This window comes from Camelus bactrianus, chromosome 14 (genome assembly GCF_048773025.1).
Source record: "Camelus bactrianus isolate YW-2024 breed Bactrian camel chromosome 14, ASM4877302v1, whole genome shotgun sequence".
NCBI lineage: Eukaryota > Metazoa > Chordata > Mammalia > Artiodactyla > Camelidae > Camelus > Camelus bactrianus.
The window spans coordinates 62,128,569-62,151,546 of NC_133552.1; the positions used below are offsets into that span (position 1 = coordinate 62,128,569).

The 22,978-nt window shown below is 37.3% G+C and overlaps 1 protein-coding gene across 5 annotated transcripts in view; it reads left to right on the plus strand.

Annotated features, from left to right (window-relative positions):
- Positions 1–22,978, plus strand: part of PCCA (propionyl-CoA carboxylase subunit alpha) — a 330,692-nt gene that overhangs the window by 238,394 nt on the left and 69,320 nt on the right. For all 5 annotated transcript variants that reach the window (XR_012511757.1, XM_010959668.3, XM_074378474.1 and 2 more), the window contains exon 20: positions 15,404–15,502. Coding sequence is in view for 4 of the 5 variants with exons in the window: in XM_010959668.3 (XP_010957970.2) it covers positions 15,404–15,502 (99 nt within the window). In the remaining variant the exon portion in view is untranslated. The remainder of the gene's footprint in view (positions 1–15,403; positions 15,503–22,978) is intronic.

The window sequence follows — 22,978 nt, forward strand, 5'->3', positions numbered from 1 at the left end:
TTGAATTAGAACTATGTTTTCAGTGGTCAGTAATCTAAGATAAAAGCCACTTATTTGTATGACATGTATTAAGAGTATGAAAGCAAGTCATTATGCTTTTATCTGCTTTATATTATGATATTTAAGTTAAAAACATATTTTTAGGAGCTTCTCAATAATTCTGTAATTATGAAAATAAAACATTTTCTATCTCACTGAATTAGACCATTTTTACTTTTAATACAGTAAGTATTTATCTAGGACATACCAATCTTCAACATCAAAGCACTTTGCTAAGCTCTTCATGAGGAACACAAAGAACAAGGTACTAACTAGCCCTCATGAGGTTAGTTGGGAGGTGCTGAGATCAATTCACTAATGATTGTAGTATAAGACATATTTTGATAAGTTCATAGAGATACAAAATGTTATAGAAATTCAAAGAAAGGAAATACATTGTCTAATTTAGCAAAGGACTAGAGATGATGAAGGTGGGTTCAGGGTTGGGGGTGAGGCAGAAAATCGAGAGCCAACTGACAAAATAAATAGCTATGTAGTAGGTAATGAAGAATGGATGGTAGACGTCTGTTAGGCTGAGTTGACCGTTCCGAGTTTAGGAAATAGTAGGAATAAAAATCAGGGAGTAAGGCCTGTGCACATTTGTTGAAAGTAAGAGAAAGAAGGAAGAAGTCAGATCAATAGGCTGCTAGATTGAGACCATCAGTTCGCAAGACCCTGAGGACCATGTGGAGAAGTTAAACTTTTATTTATCAAACAACCAAAAGCCAAGAAAGATTCTGAGCGGAGAAAACTTGTAAGACACAATAAAGCCACATTATTAACTAGTTAGTGGAAGTGAACAGAACTGTAGCAGACTGATGAAAGGGCTTTGGGAGGTTTTCTATTTAGATGGGCTGCTGAAGGAAGGGAGTTTGTCTTCAGCCTCGTAGGCGTTAACAGAATTCAGGTAGATAGACGAGAGAGATGTCAGCGACAGTGGGTGGAGAAAGGGCTGAGCAAGTCACACTTAGTGAATGGAGTATCTTTTAGGATCAGTCAGCTTTTGTCAGCCCCACTTAGGATATGACTCAGTCTGCAAACCATCTCTCCCTATGGCCACGTTAGCTTGATAATTAATTGACAGTGTGGACTGAAACTCTTTGGTGCCAAATATGCCTGTCCAAATAGTTGGCCTGACCTGAAGTTCTATTTTAACTTTTTATTATGGAAAATTAAAAGTATATACAAACTTGAGAGAACGGTATGCGTACCACATGCTGTTCTTGGTGTACCTATTCTTGCTCACCTTTTAAAAATTTACCTGGAGTACTTTAAGGCATAATCCTATAAATTGATGCTTTTTTTTTTTTTTTTTTAGGTTTGTTGAGTTACAGAAGATCTTTTGGTGTCCTAAATATGCAAACCTATGTCCTCTTCTAATAGTGTTTTTTTTCTCCAAAGAAAAACCTGTTTCTTTTTAAATTTCACATTTGTGTCAAATCTGTTAACTTTTTTTAAGTTAAAGCACTATCATATTCTTTTTCTAATGTATTCTCTTTAAATTCTTGTGAAATACATTTAGGGAAGAAGACACCTGTGTGTGTGTTGGAAAAACTGAGAATGACAAAAGTAGCAATCTGACTAGTTAGGTGGATGATGGAAGGCTGGATTTTCACTGTTAGAGAAGAGAGAGATAGAAACACAAAATTGGGGAGGCTAGGATTGGAGTCAGAGGGATCCATACGAACTCAGGATGTTTTGTAGATAGATACAGAAACAGACTTGGACGAACTTACTAAGTGCTTATTGTTTTAGTGGGCAAACTTGGCAAAAACGTTCTTAAACAATGATAAAATAACCTCATTGGTAATGGGACAGATTGACATTGTGTGCCTCCTGGTATGATCGTAAATTAAAGCACAACATCACTTCTGTAGTAGTCCAGGTAAAAATGCATTAACTTGAGGAAACATTTCCCAAACTGAGAGACACTCTACAAAGTAACTGGTCCATATTCTTCAAGAATTTCAAGGTCATGAAAGACAAACCAAATTTAAGGAACTGTTCCAGTTCCAGACCAAAGAGACTTGACAAAATAAATGTTATTTTAAAAACCTGCCCAAAGAAGAGGGTAGGGGCAGGAGAGAGACAGAGACTTGACAACTAAGTTCAGGAACCTAAATTAGATCTCAGACATACCATAAAGGTCATTATTGGGGCAAATGGCAATATTTGAATAGGGTTTGTGGGTTCAGTAGTAATATTGGGTCAGTATTCACTTCCTGATTTTGCTGATTGTACCATTCTTATGTACAGAGAGCTGTCTTGTACTTTGGAATGCATGCTGGAGTATTGAAGGGCAATGAAACATCGTAACACTTACTCTTTACTGACAAAAGGATTAACAGCTGAGGAGTCTGAACTTGATGTACTATTGCTATAATTATTATGTATATTTGAAATTATTTCACTGAAAGGGAACACCATAGAAAAAAATACTTTCGAGGCCATTCATTAGAATGGTAGAAACTGATTGCACCTTTTCCCCATTTCCTGTTAGGACCAATGAAGAAATGTTGGTTAACTCCGTTAACCTTACATACCAGTAAGATTATGCCAGTGGTTTACAGAGCTGATTAGCTACCTTATTGACTCTTTGCAAGTGCTTTATTTATTATGATCAATTTAAAGGATAGTTAGATTTTTATCTGGGTCTTCCTTGAGATATAACTGATACTTCCAGAGTAAAAGGGTGATCGTTAGCTTAGTCACTGAATGGATTTGATGAGTAGGTCTTGGGTGTCAATTCCTATATCTGAGCTTTATCAAAAAAACTGGTGTAAACCATGATAGGAAAGAAAAAAGGAAAAGGAAGAAGTTATTTTATTGTTCATTCTTTTAAAACATTCTTTTATTAGATTTGTAGCTCGAGAAGTTTTAAGGACGTACAATGTACAATAATTTTGTGGGGAGTGAATTTTGCTGCTACGATTTTAAGATACAAGCATAAAACTATCAAATGTATGTTACTGGTATTGCAGTGTAAGAAGAGGTAATGAGTATCTTAGTATACTTATTAGAATAATGTCACTTAAGGCCACAGAGGCTGAGGAAAGAGGGCAGAAGTAGCTGAATAATCTTTGGTAGGTAGGAACATAGAAAACAGAATATTAGTTATGTTTGTTTTTGGCCAGGAGAAATGGGCTACTAGGGCAAACTGCGTGTTTCTAAGGATAGTACTAGGAAGTTAGACAGTCGCAGATGGCTGTTATGTAAGATAGGTGAGATTAGGAAATAGCATGTCACAATTGCAGTGTATGGGAATTTAGGGGAGGGAAGACTGAGGCATTGCTGTGTAAGTCTACAGCCCCCTTTGGTCATACATGGGTTCTGCGGTGGTGAACCACCAGCTTAGGTAGTAGAATTTTACTGGGAGACATCTGTGGTAGCGAAATACATATGAAAAGCAAAATAAATGCTAATAGGAATCAGATGAAATTAAAAGGATAAATAATGGAGGAGATATTAATGGAAGAACAAGAAAAATGGAGGAATAAGCAAAGTAGCTCTCTTGGCAAAAGAAGAAAAACAGATTGAGAATAGTCATTATTGTGGGAAGAGTACTTAATATCAGTAAGTTGAACCACCGACCAACAAATAGCATTTATTGAGGACTTATTATGTGCCAGGTACTGTTCTCAGTGCTTGACTTTTTCCTCTCACAACCGCTCTGTGAGCATAGATTTTACATATGAAGAAACAGAGACATAAATAATTGGTTAACTTGTGGCACTGAGGTTCAGATGCAGGCGTTCTGATTGTTGACGACAGTGCTGCATAAAAAACACAGGATTCCACCCTGATTTAGTAGATTTGGTGGGGGAAATAAAGGCAGCTTCAGTTGCTCCTTTTGTTAAGCTCATCTACCTAGAGTTATTCATTAAGCTGATATAATTTACAGTATTATCTGTAGAGAATGACCTTATCACACCAATCCAGAAGAAAGTACAACTATAATTAAACTGTGGACAAAATAATGCAGGATTTTTTTTTAAACCATACAGCTGAAATCCAAGTTGTTACTGATCAATTAATGAGGCGATAATTAAACAGAAACTAGTCAACCTAGCTGATTGTAGATTAGTACCTAAAGTTTGTTTTTGCAATTCACATCCTTTGAGATATATTTAATTACATGTATAACACATGCATACTTATATAATCTTGTGACAGATTAACAGATCTTCACCATCATTATGTCTAATTCCTCTTGATTTTTTGTCATTATTATATATATATTTGGGAGAGAAATAAAAGATGTTTCCAAGGTGATGTAGTGATAAAGAAGAAACTTACACAAAACAGTTGTCTCCTTTTGTTTTCAGAAAACAAATGTCTCATTTCCCTCTAGAAGGGCACAAGAGATATCCTATGTTTTGGAATAATGAAATATTTTAGTAAACAGAAGAGCAGGATAAAGAAAACCTACTCTTTGATGTTACATTAAGATATAAGACTCCATTATAGTTCATATTAAAATGTTAAGAATTATTCATTATTTTAATAGAATACAAACGTTTGAGTTCTTTTCCTCATAATTTACCTGAGAAATAAATGATGAGGCAAGTAACTTAGCAAAATTATTAGATGTAAGTAATAGAAAAATTATGTGCTTCTATTGTCAATATCTTAACTTTCAGAATTTTTTAAAAAGTATATTTGTGTTGGACATAGCAGCAGCAGTTTACATAGAAGTCAGTGAACTGGGATGTTAGCTGGTGGAAATATCCCACGTTCCCTGCTTGACATACAGATTCCTTTGTTACTGGGGAGTGTGGACATACCTCATCTATTTGATACATAATGTAATAGTCATATATTTTTAGCAGTATTTAAGAGGTAAGAACCAAAAGAACCAATAAATATCTTTACCTGTAGAACAGTTTTCTTTTCTCTCAAGGTAAAATACACAGTGAGTGGCTACTGTGTACAAGCGCTGTATCTTAGTATTTAGATGACATTTTTTACCTTTGCTCCTGACATGTGGATTTAAGTGAAATACTCTGAGGAGAATTGCTTGCTAATTGTTTCCATAACTCACATAATTTATATGGCTGTATAATTTCCTTCTATACGAAATAAAAAGAGGAGAGGGTTGGGTTGGAGTATATTATTTCTGGGATCCTTTGTAGCCTAAGAGTCAATCGGAAAACTGTAGATTTTTTCCCACTTTTTGTGCAGAGTGATTGTTTTTAAGATAAACTCTGAAAGACTATTAAAGGAGCAGGAACTAGTTATTCCTTTCTGAGAATTAGCTATGGCTTGACTAACAATTTTTTTTTTATCCTCCATACTGTTTTCAGAAATAGAAGCAAGATATATGATCAGTCTTTTATATAGTGGGATACCTTGATTTTTATCTTAGATTTAATTCTGTGCAGTGCTAATCATCTTAACATTTAGAATTTAGAATTTGTGTATGACAAAAAAGACTTGTATGGTGAATCAAAAACATTTCTTACAGCCTTTATCTTCCCCAATTTTTATTATTTTTGGAAATGCTTTTTTGGCAAATATTTTGTTTTGTAAGTTTTACATTCCTAATGTTGAAAAAAATTATTTAGCAGGTGCCTACTCCAATAGAAGCTTTCACCGTGTCATGAGGTATCTGTGAGGAAGTGCTTTTTTTTGTTTTTTAATGGTAAAGGATGTAAGTAATCTCTCTCAAATGTCAAATTAATTTAGGGTGTGTACTTTCTTTTTCCCTTATGATTACGTAGATAGGAAAATCAAATGTTCCAAACAACGCATGGAAAATGTTCAACATCAACATTAATTTCGACCACAAATGCAGTTTAGTGCTTTTAATGGAATACAAAGTTACAGGTAGATTGTTAAATATGAGAAAATGCTTTCTTAAAACAGGAAAGAAATCATGTTTTTGAACTGTTGTTTTAACTATCATAAATATTCTTATTATGAATAGTTTTCAACTAAACTGATCTCTTTGATTAAGCTGGGGGAAAGTTATCAGAAAATAGAGCATGTTGAGATGAATTTCATGAATTCCACCCACCATAGCCTTGCTCTCATTAATTCAAATTTACAATGTCAATATTTTAAATAGAATATAGTCTTTAAATGATTATAGAATGGTGTGAAATATGATGTCCTTACTGGGATGGCAGTATTACACATTTGTTTAGAGTTCACACTTTGCAAAGGCAGACAGGACCTCCATTTGGGTGTTGTCACATTGTCTTTATTTCCCCTTTATCTCTGATTTTGTAAATGATCAGCTATGATTATTCTGCTTATGGTGAGGAGAACCAGTTGTAGATGTGGGAGAATATATGTGGGAAGACTGGTCTACTGCAGTGGTCCAGGTGAGAGATGGTAGCGGATTTGGGTCAGGTGCTAGTGGTGCTGATGGAGAGAAACTGAGCGTTTTGAAAGCCTCATCAGTCATTTATTGCTCCTAAATCTATTTCCTACACTGTTTGATGTAATCTCTCCACTTCCTCTCAGCCTTTTCCATTGTGCCTTCTGTATCTCTGGCTTTGTCATCAACAAGCTCCCCTGGATTCTCAGCCTTTTCTCTGAATGTTCCACCACTTACTTGCTTTAACAGAAAAAAACCTGGCGGTAGATTTTCTCTCCTACCACATGCATCTCTGAGATGGGAGCTGGGACTATTTTTCTCCTGATGTTATTCTAGATCACCATTCCCCTCCCTCCTGTAAAACCCTTGTTCTTTGAAACTCACATCACAGGTCTACATCACCACCTCCCCTTCCTCTTGGGAACCTTCAGGTTCCCCTCACCTGCATCGCTGCCCCTGCAGCTGAAGGCTAGCAGCCATTTCATGGGCTGTCTCTCTGACTCAATACAACCATTAGTTCTTACGTTTCCCCCTCCATCTGTGGATCCCACGCCTGTTTTCCTGTCATTTATCCAGCTTGGATTCCCTGTCCTGTAATTATAGTCATTCACTTACAAATACCCTTAACTTTTTCAACCCCTTCATTCTTCCATCAATCCCAAACCCAAATGAACTCAGCCTCTCACTTTCTTTATGCCTACCTCCAGCAAGACACCTGAGTATTGCTGGAGAGAATCACACACCAAAGGCAGGTCCATACCATTACCTGTGCATGATGTCCCACTGCAGCTGAGCTTCAAACACTGTGTGGCAGTTTGGCTGTTTTTCAGAAAAGCTCACTCTTCTCCTTTTTCCTCAGTGACTGTTTCATGCGTTGACCTCTGTGTTCACACTTTCCTTCCCCAGTTTATATACTCCTGGATGTCCTGTTTCTCTCCACTACCAGTCGTCTAGACCTGGTCCCCGTAATTTTTATTTTTGTTTCATTAGAGTATTCTCCAAGCTGTAGCCAGAATGATCTCTTAAAAATGCAAAGCTAATGATGTCGTTCTCCAGTTGGAATCCTTTAGTGTTTCCCATTGCTGCACACTCTCTGGGTGCAGGCTCTTCTTGGTTTTCTGTCTTCTGCACACTGGTTTCAAATCAGCTAAGCTCTTCTTGCCTCGGGAGTTTTTTTCTCCATGATATTCTCTCTGGATGTCCCTACGTACCATGTTAATTCCTACTCACTCTTCAGATCTTAGCCTAAAGATGACCTCCTTAGAGAGGGCTTCCTGCCTGATAAGAAGAATAATGAGGATTAAGAAGAGAGTGAAAAAATTGCTTAAGAAGAGTTGTGACCTTTCAGAGTACAGTTTTAGCAGTCAGATTGTAGAGGGTTAAGGGGAAAGGTATGTACTAAGAGGTACAGAGCTTTTGTTCTAGAACCTGTCAGAGAAAAGAGGAAAGAAATAGTTTGGTAGCTGGAGGGCATACTGGGCCAAGTGCATGGACCATGAACATGTGGGAATCCTGTATGTGCTTGAAAGCAGAGGGTAAGTAGCCAGTGTGTGTATGACAGTAGAGGAGAGAAGATGGTTGATGACACATGAAAATAACAGGACTTAAGTCTCATGGCTTCACTTTTGACAAAGAAAAGAGGAGGTCATCTGCCAAGAGTGTGGGTCAGTATCATATGATAATGTAACTTTGTGCACTCAAGTCCTAAATCTGTTTAAACTAAAGACATAAAATCTCTGTTTGGGGGTTAGTGTTTCTAAGTAGAGATGTTGTGTCTTTGGATTGTATTTAAAATACAGAGTTTTAAAATACTCTAATATATTCTAGTGTTTTCATAGTACTAGAACTGTTCCACAGTATTGTCTGCCTTAAAAGGTGCAAAATTTAATTTGAGCCCCAGAGTATTATGTCATTTGTCACTTCATTCTTGTTCTATTTTTCTTTTTGTCCTCACACTGAATTTGACTTAATTTGTTAGCTTTTATTGTCTACTAAAGGAAAGATCTTAAAAATTCCCAATCTCAAACAGATACTTGAGCAAAACAAAAATCCTTATCTCATGCTGGAATTTGCCATATCTGAAATTAACTCTCTAAATGTATGTTAAACAAAAGGGCTTTGCAGCCATTAAACAGTAGAATTTGAGACCTGGAAGAGCTCTTCACCATTGCTGGTCTAACCCCCTCATTTTCAGATGAGAAAGAGTTGGAAAAGAGAGATTGTCTGAAGTGAATTGTAAGATTGGGTGTTGTAGATGACATCAGTAAATCTACAACCAGAGAAATTGAAATGAGTATTGCTCTGCTAGCCAAAATGAAGTTTTAAAAGAACAGCTACTAATTACTGTGTGCTGTTAGAGAGAAAGATCTAGAGTAGGTATTGATTGTATGCTGTAAAGAAAGAGGAATTAGGCACTCACACTGCTCCTCACTTTAAAAATTTTTAATATGCAATATATATATATATATACACACACAATTTTATACATATACAAAGTTCAAAAAATATGGTGTGTTTGTGGTGAAAAGCAGGCTTCTTTTTCGTCCTTGTCCCTCAGCCACTCTGCTCCTCTTATATATTTGTCCAGTGATAATCTGCATTTAAAATGTACACTCAAAGGGTTTTTTCCTTAATAAATGATAGCCTATTATATATAATATTCTCTATTTTCTTGGGTATAGTTTCCTATCAGTATGTAAAGAGATGCCTCATTTTTAAAGAAGGGGCACTAAGTTCTCATACAGTGCAGGTTATATTTATATGATACACTTTAAGGACAGCTCGGCTGGGTATAAAAAATGCTGGGGGGCAACATTTTCTTTTTTATTTTTTAGTACTTATACCACATTGCTCTGTGGTCTTCTGTATCAGGGCTGCTCTTGAGTAATTAGGTTGATCTGAGTTTTTCCCTTACTTACGCATGATTTCTTATTTTTGCCTAAATATCTGCATAATTCTGCCTTTGTTTTTAAAGTTCCATAAGCATCAGCAGTTTACAAATTCAAGGTTTTATTTATTTTGAAAAGCTTTATCCTATCATATCTTTTAATCTTTATTCTTCATTCTTTATAAGTGTTTTTGAAGAATACTTTTGTATATACTTTGGATCCCATTTCTCCCTCCTTCATATCTATTGTCTTCTCTGTAAATTGTTTTTATATTGTTGGTCTTTTCCATTTTGTTTCATGTGATTTCTCTATGTCCTTCTCTTTCTTTTTAGTCACATTTATTCTATTTTTGGTGCTTTTTAATGTGGCTTTTATCTCTATAATGCTTTTTTCTCTTCATTTTTTTTTCTAAGTTCTACCAGCTTGATTTTCATTTCCTTCTGTTGTTGTATAATCTCTTCTTTGAACCTTTGTTTTTCTTCTTTGAGCTTTTTTTTTTTTTTAAAGAAGGTCACGTTTCCTATGGTTGTCTTTGAGACTTTGGAGAATTATTTATCTGAACTTTTCCTGTGTTTCTTCGAGGAGTTCTTGTGTTATATGCTCTTAGTTTACTTTTTCTTTTTACAGATTTTTTTTGCAGATTGTATGCAAAGACCCAGTATTGATTGTTTCTGATGACTTTTTATGTTGCAACAGTGTACGTGACTGGTTATAAGGATGCGTGGCCTGCAGCTCTTCCTTGTCAGGCTTGTTACCTAATACCCTCTCACCCAGTCTGTTGCTTCCTTTGCCCTAAATTTCATTTCCCATTAGTTTTTGGCATTAAAAAGATAGGGAGGTTCTTTATGTTGGGTTCTCAGTGTCATAATAATGAAATGCCACTTACATTCTGTATCTGCTGCTTCAGTCACCTTGGCTAAAAAATTAGATGGAAACAATGTGATGGCTTTCAGCATGTTCTCATCTCTCATTTAAAATTTGCAGATATGATGGGGAGGGAATAAGTTAGTGCTAGAGTGCATGCCTAGCATGCACAAGCTCCTGGACTTAATCCCCAGTACCTCCATCAAAAACAAACAAAAAAAAGTAAACCTAATTACTTTGCCCTGAAAAAAAAAATGGTAAAATTTACAGGTATATTTCATAGTTTATGATATGGAGCTATGATAACTTCCTCCTTTCAGTTATATGGTGAAGTTGCAAATTTATACTCATTACTTATCAGGTGTACAGGAAATGTAGTTTGTTTCTTGTCTGTTACATGTGACCTTTAGTAGGGGACGAGGGGGAAGAAAAACTTGCTAATAAATAGGATCTTGGCCTCTTTTGGTTTAACCAGTTTCATCCTGGTACTATAATACTTCAGGTTTCTTCCCCTTCCTCCAGCTTCCAGTGAGGTGTGCAATCTAGGTGCATGTGAGAGGGGCCTTTGGGAGTGTGATTGGACTGGCCTCATAATTGTGGAGATGGGCAGAGAACTCAGACCCACAGTGTCCTTACAAGGCTGTGAGGACCTGGACCAGTGACTGTTGATCCTATTTGCCATTGAAGAGGCTTCTGCTTACCCGTAGTCCTGGTTACTATTTGTCTTCAGTCATGGAGTCCCCAGTACAAGGTGGTCTTTATCCTGACCCAGGCCTTCTCTAATCATCTCAGTAGGACAGGTAGAAACTTCTGGATTCCTACTGCTATGATGTACTGGGGTCATCTTTCCAGCCTGTTCCTCCATCAGTGCTGTACTGTCACTCCCACACCATGTTGGGAATGCCATGAAACTGGACTTTCCTGGAGGCCCGCGGGCTCCCCTGTGTTCCAGAAGGAGACCTCTAGCCCAGCAGTTTTTAGGTACTTGATACCGGTCAGAGTACCATCTCTCTCCACTGCCACCCCCTGCCTATCTATGAAAAAGAAGAAATGGGGGGCTCTGTCTCTTCATCTTCTTTCTGTCTTTCCTTCATGTGGTTTAATTTTCATGTTTCTGTCTCCAAGGAACTTTTGTTCTGTCCCTCTTGTGAGTTTAAAATTTACACCCACTCTTCCAGTGGCAGAGGATAGAGATAGAGAAATCAATTTATCAGGAAGGGAAAATAAATCAAAGGTAGTTCAAAAAATACTGTTTTCAGTTTTTGAAAAGATGTATTTTTTCCTTATATTTTCATTTTTAAGAGTCAGATTCATTGAGGTGTAATCTATATACAGTTTACTCTTTTTAATTGTTTGGTTTGGTTGAGTTTTGACAAATATAGATAGTTGTGTAATCACCACATGTAGAACATTTCTGTCACCCCAAAATGTTCCCTCATGCCCCTCTACCCTTGGTCCCCACCAACCACTGATCTGATTCCTGCCATATAATATCATATACATGGAATCATACAGTATATACTCTTTTGTGTCAGTCTTCTTTCACTTAGCATAATGTTTTTGAGTTGTTTATTGCCTATTAGTTTGTCATTGTATGAATTTACCATATTTTTTAATCCATTAATCAGTTCATTTGGACTTTTGGGTTTTTTCCAGTTTGAGGATGATGTAAACATTCTGCTATATATATTCTATCATAAACAAGCTTCAGTGAGCATTCATGTGTAGGTCTTTGTGTGTACATGTCTTCTCTGTTCTCTGGAGTTTTCTGAAGTGGTTCTGCTATTTTGCATTCCTACTAGCAATGTATGAAATTTCCGATTGCTCCGATGGCTTCCGGTTGCATCTTTGCCAGCTCCCAGTATTGCCACTGTTTTCAGTTTTAACCACTCAAGTGTAGCACTATTTCCTTGTAGTGTTAATTTGCCTTTTCCTGATGACCATTCAGTAATGTTGAACATCCTTCTGTGTGCTTGTCATCCATCTCTCTTCTCTGGGGAAGTGTCTGTCCAAATCTTTTGACCATTTAAAAAAAATGAGTTGTTTTTTTACTGCTTTATGAGTTCTTTGTACATTTTGGATGCTTGTCCCTTATTTTGGATATATTTTCTCACAACCTGTGGCTTGACTCTTCTTAAAAGTGTCTATCAAACAGAAGTTTATAATTTTGATAAAGTATAATTTATCTATTTTTTCTTGTGAGATTTGTATTTTTTATGTCCTAAAACCCTTTTGCGTGGCGCAGAGTCATAAAGATTTTCTCTCACGTTTTCCTCCAGAAGTTTTATAGTTTTAGGTTTTACATTTAGTTTTAATGGTTTTGAGTTGATTTTTTTAATGGTATAGGGTAAGGGCCCATATTTTTAAAATATGGATGTTCATTTGTTCCTGTGTCATTTGTTGACAAAGAATGCTTTCTCCACTTAATATTTCAGCAATTTTTTGAAAATCATCTAGTGATTTTTGTGTGGGTATCCCAACTGTCAGCTTTGTTCTGTTGATGAATATGTCTGTTCCTATACCAGTATCTTGATTACTATAGCTTTATGGCTTAAAATCAAGTGGCTTGAGTTCTCCAAATTTGCTTGTCTTCATTATTCTATATCCTTTGCTTTTCTCTATATATATTTAGAATCAACTTATCAATTCTACCAAAAAAACAAAACGTACTGTGATTTTGGTTGGAATTACATTGAATATATAGTTCAATTTGGGAGAGAAATTATATTTTAGTAACACTGAAACTCTTCTAATTCATAGACATGATATATATCTCCATTTTTTTAGGTCTTCTTTAATGTATCATGAAGTACTGCTTCTGGTTTTTGAAAAAGTAAAATTCCCCCCTGCCACTTGTTTTCATTTGTTACTTATTTTTTAACAGCTTTATTGAAATACAATTCACACACCGTATAATTTACCCATTAAATTCAGTGACTTGTAGTATATTCACAGTTGTGTGACTGTCACCACCATCAATTTTAGAACAAGCTTATGCCAGGAAAGCCCACTGCCCACAGCTATCACTCCTCAGTCCTCACATCCATTCCCACCCCAACTCCTGGCTCAGATCAGCCACTGATTTGCTTTCTGTCTCATGAATTTTTCTATTCTGGACATTTCATGTAAATGGAGCTATGTAATTTGCAGTTCTCTGTGCCTGGCTTCTTGCAGTTAGCATGTCTTCAAGGTTCATCTGTGTTGTAGCATGTATTAGTATTTCATTCCTTTTATTGCCCAGCAGCATCCCATTGTATGGATAGACCACATTTTGTTCAGGCATTCCTAAAAATAGTTTATTTCAGGGTGTAGCAGATTGGCTCCTACTCTAACATGATTTGAGTAGTTTAGGTTCTTTTCTCAATTCCCCTTCATATGCCCTAAAGACGGCAGTTGTAGTTTTATTCTGTCAGCCCTGTTGATTTGAAATCAATATCAAATACAGATTTTAAATGACTGTCATTCAGAGTCTTTCTTTACAATCTCTAACTTACTTTTTTAACAAGTAAAACAAAACTTTTATAATTGATTATTGAGCTTTTATATACTTTTAAATTTAGAAGCATCTTAAAGGAATGTTTTCAGTTTTAGAAAGTATTTTTAGCATTTAATGTATGTAAAACTATCTGTTGGGATCTTCTTTTGGAAATCTTTCAGTACATAGGGAGGTTTTTTAATTTTGGGAGAAGGGGCTAAATAGGATACTTTTAAAATGTGTAAGTGCTACTTTAATCAAAACCACAGCTGTCCTGCTTCTCAGGTCTTTGTCATGTAGTATTTTAATAGTAAGTAATATATGAGATAGTATAATTATTTGATCTTATTTTTAAAACTAATTTAAGGGTAGGGCAGAAAAATTATTAGAAACAGGGGAAGAGAGAAAATATTTAGGACCTACCAAGACAGAAATATTGGTAGAGACTTTTATATGTTAACTTATTTAATCTTCATAGCACCCTCTCGGATAGATATTTTTACTGTATGATGGTTTAGAAACTGAAGCTCAGAGAGAATAAATACTCCAGCTTAGTAAACAACTTTAACTTGATAAAACAGCAGTGTCAGGTGAGACCTAAGTCAGTGTGATTCCAGAGCCATTGTTTGTTTATTTTTTTCCTCCCTGTTTCTGAATTGTACTGTGTGTACAGGCAGGCCACTGAGCCCAGGAACACAAGCAAGTGCGTGATACATGTCTTACTAATATCTCATTACATAGCCAATAACATATGTTTATCTTTGTTTTTAGACTCTATGACCACACTATAGGGGATATATATCCCCTACTCACATGCACACATACAAATACCTATCCAAACACATACATCTAAATATATAGGTACACACGTATTCCACTAGACAGTATAAGTCTGTGTGTCTTTTATTTTAACGAGTGAGTGTTTTTTAAGAGATTGATAGTGAGGAAGTTGTTAGGAATCATGTATCTTGGCTGTGCTGCAGGTTTATTTTGAAACTTCAGCAGACTTAAATATCCCTTTGTTAGGTTAGACTTAACAAATTAATTACTGTAGACTTATAATAATTGTTATTTTTTCTTACCTCTCATATTGAAGAGTTAGGAAATAAGTGAGTAAAAAGGAAGAAATAAGGAATAGTACTTTTAAGTTAGCTTTGATTTTTTTCTTTCAATTACTTTTATTTATTTGGATATTACAATTTTTCTGTTAAGATTACCTGTTTTAAAAAGATGGGCTTTTTTGGGTAATTTCATGAATGATGACTTGATGAAATTAGTCATTTATGATGGACAAAAATATGACAGAACTTTGCAAAGTTTAAATGAACTTTTAATATTCAACACCAAAGAATTTGGCCTAATTAAAGCTTCTGTTTAACTAAGATAACAATGCATAGTCCTTTATTAAAATTAATACAGAAAAAGTTCTTTCTTAGTCCTTGGAGAGGATATTATATGCAAGCCCTGTTGAGTGGGTTGCAAAATGTCACTGGAATTTATATGCATTACTTGTCTAATTGCAGTAAATGTAGCATGTCCAGATAGGTTTAGAGTTAGAAGGCTGTTTGTTACTTACTGGAAATCACTTGAAACCTCGGTTCCCGGAGGCAGCTGTGCCCAGGTCCTTCACCTCTCCCCAGAGATGGCTAAGAAGACTCTCGTTGGACCCTGTCTTTCATGGCGGGAGCAGTAAACATGACAGGTTGTTTGGGGAGCCATCTGTTTAAAATGGCTGCTGCTTTGTATGCAGCAATGAACTTGAGATCAGTTTTCTGTCTTTCTTCATGATAACAGTGTTATTTGGTGTCACAACAGGTGGAAGTTGATGGGTCGAAACTAAATGTGAGCAGCACGTGGAACCTGGCTTCGCCTTTACTGTCTGTCAACGTTGATGGTACTCAGAGGACGATACAGGTAAATGTTCTGATGAGTGACTACTTACAGGGCTCCGTCAAGTCCACAATCCTTACCACTGCCTATGTGATTAATGCAGATATAGTAGGGAAAAGCTACATTTTATCCACCTTATACATTTTATGGTTGAAAATAATTTTTCTTATTTTAGAGAATCTTGAGTTAAGTCTTACTCTGGGGAATAAATGTGTTCCTTTTTCAGGCAATCCAGGGAGGTTGGTGTGCTTAAGTTTGTTATAAATAAAGCATCCTGTGTGCTTTTCTAAAAATATTATAAGCTTAGCAGTTTTCTTTGCTATTGTGGCTTTTTAGTTGTAAAATATGACTGACTTTGTTACCTTCCTTTCTTCTGTAATCGAAATTGTGTGATAGTAGATCAGCAGAGACACGAGCTATTCAGGTTGACTTGCCATAACACAGTGATACCTTTTAAAAATTAAATAATCTTAATTTGTTAACCTTCTTTCCCCCCAATATAAAATGTATTGCATTGAGGAGATGCTTGAAGTCCAGAGTTGACTGAATGTTCTTCGTAATGAGTGTCCTCCATTTTAAAGTGGAAAACTATGAAGAAGAATTCTGCCAAAATTCTTTCACCTCACTGCATAGCTGAGGTCCAGGCAAAGCACAGCAAAATGCCACGGAACATGTGGCTGCCGTACAGTTAAAAATCCTAAACCCTCCATACCATTAAATGCTCATTGTTTTTTATTTTCTATGATAATGTTTCTGCATTCGCTTAACTTGATTCTTCACAGGAAACTTATTTCTAAAACCTAGCGAGATTAAGAAAATCACAGATAAAGATTACTGTTTACCAGATTCATGTATACTTTTATAGGAGACTGTGGGGTAGGGGATTCCAAAATCTCCCAGGAAATATTAATAACTTAAATTCCAAGCCAGGTTCAATTGGTATATTGCCTTTCTGGTTCCAAGAAACATTGAACTCTCAGTAATGAGCCCTCTGTTTTGACTTTGGTTTTGTAACTTGCCCCAGTATATTTTCTCTCTCATATTTTCTTTCATGTTCTAAGTATAAGGTTAAACACTTGGAGACCCTTGGGAAAATTTCACCGCATGATTTCATATCACTAAGATCCAGTTTTCATGTCTTCAGAAAACATGGTTTTGTTATACTGTTTATGTTCAATAGAATACACTCTGTGCTGGATGTGCTGTGGCTCAGACGATCATGTGCTTTGGTCTGGTGGACACAGAGTGACCTCTTGGTAGTAAGGAGAGAGACACAAAGTCCTACTTTACAAATCTTTGGATCCTGGTATTTTCAGTGTTCTTCTCAATGATGGTGTAGATGGATGTCTTAATGGTAGTTTTATGTGTAGAGTCTGTAGGTAAAATTAATACTGGATATGTATTTGGAATAATTCCCAGAAATATTTCCCCTAGCATAGGGATAATGCTCAGTAAATCCCTTTTCAGTCTTGTAAGTTCTTTGCTTAAAAAAGTATTAATGTGAAATAAATGACCCTACAAGGCAGACCCCTTGACTCTTTAGAGAAGGTCATTGTTTCCAGTTAAGTGCTTCATCATTGAAAATAAAAATAAACTCAGAGAGGTAAGTGATATACTGGAAAAAAAAAAGGTCACTTCCCTAAAATAAGACGAGGCAAGTTTTTCCTCATTAGAACAGATGAGCTGTATTTTCTGTGGGGTTTGGCATTCAGTGTTGACTCTCTTTAATCTTCAGAATATAATGTGGTCCCCATGAGATTAATAACAATTGTAATAAGAATAAGTAACACACAGTGCTTAATGTGTAACAGGTACAATTCTAAGCATGATACATATATTAACTCATTTCATCTTCACAACAACTATACGAAGTAGGTACTATTGTTTATACTTTTGTGAATGAAGTAACTGAGGCCCAGAGAAAGTTACACGGCCTGCTCGGAGCCACACAGCTCGTGGGGGGGGAGCCAGGCTGAAATGCAAGCGGCCTTGGGGTGGGGTCTGTGCTTGTTCACTGTGATGCTGTGCTGAGGCAGACAAGCCACTTCCCCGTGATCACACAGCTAGGGAGGAGCTGAGCGGAAAGCTGAACCCCGGCACGTGACCCTGGGGTGTATACACCGCCAGCCACTGCGCTGTAGAGCGCTTTTCAGTTTTCCCACAGAGTTCTTCACGTGCTGATTTACCTCCCGTTTGTGCTTTAAACCAGTGGTGCTCAGACTTTAGTGTGCTTCAGAAGCAACAGAAGGGTTGTTAAAACTCAGATTGTTGGACCCACAGGCAGAGTTTACTCTGATTTAGTAGGCCTGGGCTCGGTGTGTGTTTCTAGGTGCCTGGGTAATGTTGGCACTGCCGGTTCAGTGGCCGCAGTTTGAGACCCACCGCCTTAACTCTCTGCAGTCGGAGAGGAAGTTGGGGGTGATGAGCCAAGTGAGGCAGTGGGAGCCAAGTCATTTGAGGCCTTGTTAGTTGCATAGTTTAGCTTCTGCTTTATCCTTAGGCCAGTGGGACCTATGGAAGAGTTTTAACAAAGGAAGTGATGATGTGAACCGCATTGGGGTTTGGAAAGAACTTTTTTTGTTGTTTGTGGCCTTGTGGAGAGTGGATCGAAGAAGAGTGAGACTGGACACAAAGAGAGAAGTTAGGAGGTATCAAAAAATGGGAAGTCACTTTGCCTGGAAAATACTCTCAGTAGCCAGGATGAAGAGCACTGTGTGAGGAAGGGATGTGAAGGAACCAGGGGAAAAGGACTGGTGGCCTCACAGTGGTCTCTGTTGACTTCTCTTGCCGCTGCCCTGAAGCCTGGGCAGGTCATCAGGGTTTATTCCTCACTCCCTTTCCCTCCACGCTGACTTCCCGGGGCTGCATTGCCCCAGTTTCAGCTCAGTCCCTCTAAACAAACAGCTTTCAAAATGTGTTTGCATTTCTCCTGCACTTGTTTTTGGTAAATTCAGAGAAGAACTATGGGATGGGTATTGCCACAGTTACTTTTCAACAGTGATTTTGCAGTAATAACTGCTGTTCTTTTTCCCCTGGATTTTTGTACATATGTTTAAACTGTTTATTATTAGAACAGTTTGTATACACAAAGTAACATGTATTAATCTTATAAAAGATAAAGAATAACTCAGTTGAATCTGTTTATCCACCATGCAGATTAAACAGGGAAACCTCGCCCATGCTGTTGACTTCCCTCTGTGTGCCGCTGATTAAGCCCTCCTTCTGCCTGCCCCTAGGGGCAACCACCATCACGATTTTTAAACTTATCACTGCCTGTTCTTGGGGATATTTACAGATACAATAAAACTGAAAACAATGTACTGTTTAGCTATGCGGGTTCTTGAACCTGATGTAAATGGCACCGTACTCTCTGTGCCTCTTTAACTTGCTTTTTCCTCCCGTGTTATGTTTGTGAGTTAGGTCTGTGCTGATGCATGCACTTTAGTTTATTTATTTCCATGCTATGTGTTATTAAATCATTTTAATATACCACAATTTATTTATTTTTTCTTCCCAAGATAGACATTTGTGTTATTTATTTTGTTATCACAAACAGTGCTTCTGTGAGCATGTTTCTATACCAGTGGAATGGCTGGGTTGTACGTAACATGCTCCCTTAGTCCTACATGGTGATGCCAAATGGCTTTTCCTGTATCGCTATACCGGTTTACCTGCTACCAGTACTGATGGAGATGACGGTATTAATGATATGAATAATGAGCTAACTTTACTATGTACTTACTGTGTCAGGCACTGACTCTTCTAAGCACCTCTTCATACTAATTTATTTAATCCTCACAGCAGTTCAATAAGATATGTGCTAGTGTTATTTCTCATTTTGCATTTGGAGAAACTGAGGCTTGTAGAGGCTAAAGTACTTGCCCAAGGCATTCTGCAAGTAAATGGAAGAGCCAGAATTTGAACCCAGGAGTCTGCGCCCTTAACAATTATGTCCTAGTGAACCCTTGGTATCCAGACGACTGAAGTTTTTTCTCCCTGGTAGATTTAAATGGTATATCTCTTTGGTTTTAATGTTTATATTTCCTTGTTTAATAATAACAGTGAGCATCTAAAAAATTTATTTGTTGAAAGTCCTGTTTTCTCTTCTGCAAAGTGCCTGTTCATGGCTTTTGCCCATTTTTTTAATTGTTTGTTTTTTTCTTACTGATTCATTAAAGTTCTTCATATTTTGTAGATCCTGACCCTTCGTCAGTTACAGAGAACCTCTTCCAGTTTGTAGCTTGTATTTTTACCTTTTTGAGTTAAACAAGTGAAGTTTTAAGTCAGAGATTTAGTATTAGAATTTTCGATCTTTTATGTTTTGTGTATTTTGTATTTGTTTAAACAACCCTCTTCTACTCTCCAGCTTATAAAGGTACTTGCCTGTATTTTCCTCTGAATCTTTTATGTTGTGCTTTTTCACATTTAAATCCTTAATCCCTCTGGGATTGATTTTTGTGTATAGTGTGAATTAAGATCCAGTTTTACTTTTTAAAATGCAGATAGCAAGTTGTGCCAGCACTGTGTGTAGTTCATGTTTCCTCCCCCTTACTAGCTTGCTACCTCCTCACCTTTACAACCCCAAAATTCTTTAAAAGGTTTGTTGTTTCTGTGAAGTATTTCTCAATCAATTATAAGCAAAAAGGTGACTTTTCCCTTAATATGAAACTCTAGTCACTGTATTTGCTTTCATGAGCTCTCTCAGTTACTCCCTTTCATTTGTCATTTTCTCTGGGGAATCCCTAGGCACTTAAAGAGGATGTGTGTGTGTGTGTTTTGCAGGCCGAGGGTATCAGATGATACTTGAGACACACCTTAGAAAAGCGTGTTCATGAAATGGGAGGTGGATTGGGAAGCATTCAAGTAGGGAAGTAATGGGAGCTGAGCATGGAAAATAGATTGGAGGAGACAAGTTATGAATGGAAAGTTAAAAGAGTCTGTGCTTTTCAGTCACCAATGGAGATGCCATTGAAATGTTTTTGCAGAGGAAAGTAATGTCCATCAAAATGCAGTTGTGGGAAGTTGGTGTGTCTTCATAATAAAAGAAGGGTTAAGGGAGGGAAGGGGAAGAAGTTCATTCAGAAGATGTTCACAGTACTTCACTCATGAGGTAGTGGATCTGAAACGAGGTGCTGGCAGTGTGCAGACAAGAGGGCTTGGGGTTGGGAGAAGCCGATGATGAGAACGTGGTGCAGTTTGTTGAATTCTCTATGATGGGGTCGGGTACCGCAGCGACCACAAAACCCTGTCTCCAGTAAACACTGGGCCCCTGCCTTGGCCGTTTTTCTTTTGCTTGTGTTTTAAATGTGTTTCATTGGCCTTTCCTGTCCTTATGAAGGGCTGTCCTCTTGGAAGCAAGGCGCTGGAAGTGGGCATCGCGTTCTGTGCTTTTGCGCAGGGGGCCACCAGTCATCTACCAGCTTCTAAAATCAGAAACAAAACATAGGAATTCGGAGTTGTAGGCCAGTCTGAGGTTAAATCTGCTGCACCTTTGTTAGATTTTTATTTCTTCAACACTGTTTTGTAGCCTTAACAGGAATTTTTAAATTGTAGTAAGATGTACATAAATTATAAAATATAAAGTTTACATTTTAACCAATTTTAAGTGTATAGTTCAGTGACATTAAGTACATTCTTATTGTTGTGCAACTACTACCACTATCCAGCTCTGTAACTTTTTCATTATCCCAAACTGAAGCTCTGTTCCCGTGAAACAGTAACCCCTGCTCCCTCCACCCCGCAGTGCCTGGCAACCTCCATTCTGCTTTCTGTCTCTGTGAATTTAACGACTCTAGGTACCTGACATCAGTGGATTCATATAGTATTTTTACTCTTGTGACTCACTTATTTCACTTAGCATAGTGTTTTCAAGGTTTATCCATGTTGTGGCATGTGTCAGAATTTCATTCCTTTTTATGACTGAATAATATTCCATTGCATGTGTATATGTATATATGTGTTTGTGTATACACACACACACACACACACACACACACACACACACACACTGCATTTTGTTTATCCATTCATTTGTTGATGGACATTTGGAGTGTTTCTACCTTTTGGCTGTTGTGAATAGTGCTGCTGTGAACATGGGTGTACAAATATCCCTTCTAGTCTGCCTGCTTTTAGTTCTTTTGGGTTTATACCCACAACTGGAGTTGCTAGATCATATAGTAATTTTGGTTTAATTTTTTGAAGACCCTCTCTTCTGTTCTCCACAGCAGCTGCATCATTTTACAGTCCCACCAGCAACACACGAGGATTCTAATTTCTCCACATTTTCACCAACATCTGTTATTTTTTGGTTGCTGGGGCTGTTATTTCTGTAATAGCTACCCTGATGGTTGTGAAGTGGTATCTCATCATGGAACAGAATTTATTTAGATAGTTATTGAAAACGTGATCAGGGTACTGCCCAATACTTGCCATTTCCTTATCTGTCTTACTGTGTAACCAGTTCACTGCGTAAATGGAACTTCTTTGTGCCAGTAGAAGCAACTTCCTTACAACTGTTCTCTCAAACTCATTCTCTCAACTTATTCTTTCCTCCCCTGCAGACACTCACAATTCTCACAGCCTGTAAAGTTGCTACCAGGTAATAAGCAAGAAATATTTTATTTGGGAGAGAGTGTATTCAAAAGTCTTGTTCACTGTAGAGGGAGGGCATAGCTCAAGTGGTAGAGTGCATGCTTAGCATGCATGAGGTCTTGGGTTCAGTCCCCAGCATCTCCTCTAAGAATAAATAAATAAACCTAATTACCTTCCCCGACCAAAAATAAATAAATAAACAAATAAAAATAAAAGTCTAGCTCACTGTATTGTTAAAACTGGTAAAACCTCTCCTGATAAAAACTGGTGAAATTTCTCAGACTGAGAGATGTTTCTATCTTCCTTCTTGCTTTATATCCTCTCCCACTTCTTACCTGATGTTAGGGGTCTCTCCAGAGTTGCAGTAGGGAGTATGGAGGAGTGGTTCGTGGCTGGAGGAGCTAGGCTGACCGGGGTAGATGTAATCTGTATTCTTTCTTTGGAGGCATGACCAATGTCCAGGGCTGACTGGTGTCTTCAAGGACATTTCTGTGAGTCTGGGGGAATTCCTCACCTGCAGAACCTTGAACGGCTGCTCTGACTTTTCCTGACGCCCGTCCCTCCAGATGTTCCTGTTAGGCAGGGTCTCTGGGTCTCTCTTCTCCATGATCCACATCTGGGCCACAAGTAATAGTTATAAATCCTTGCCTCACCAAACTCTTCTTTCTCTGTCCCAGAGCATTGCTTATCTTCTTTAGGTGTCCCTCAGAATCCAGCAGATATAGAAAACCAAGAGATTCTCATGAAATCCTTTCACTTATTAGCTTAAAGTGGTCAACCTTGAATTCTTAGCCTAAGAATTCTACCTCCTCTAGTTAATTTTAACTTCGTTCATAGTCTCCTGAGGTGGGAATGGGCAATTGCTGGTTTCACAGCTTCTTTGCATGTCCTGCTAGGTAGCTTAGTAGT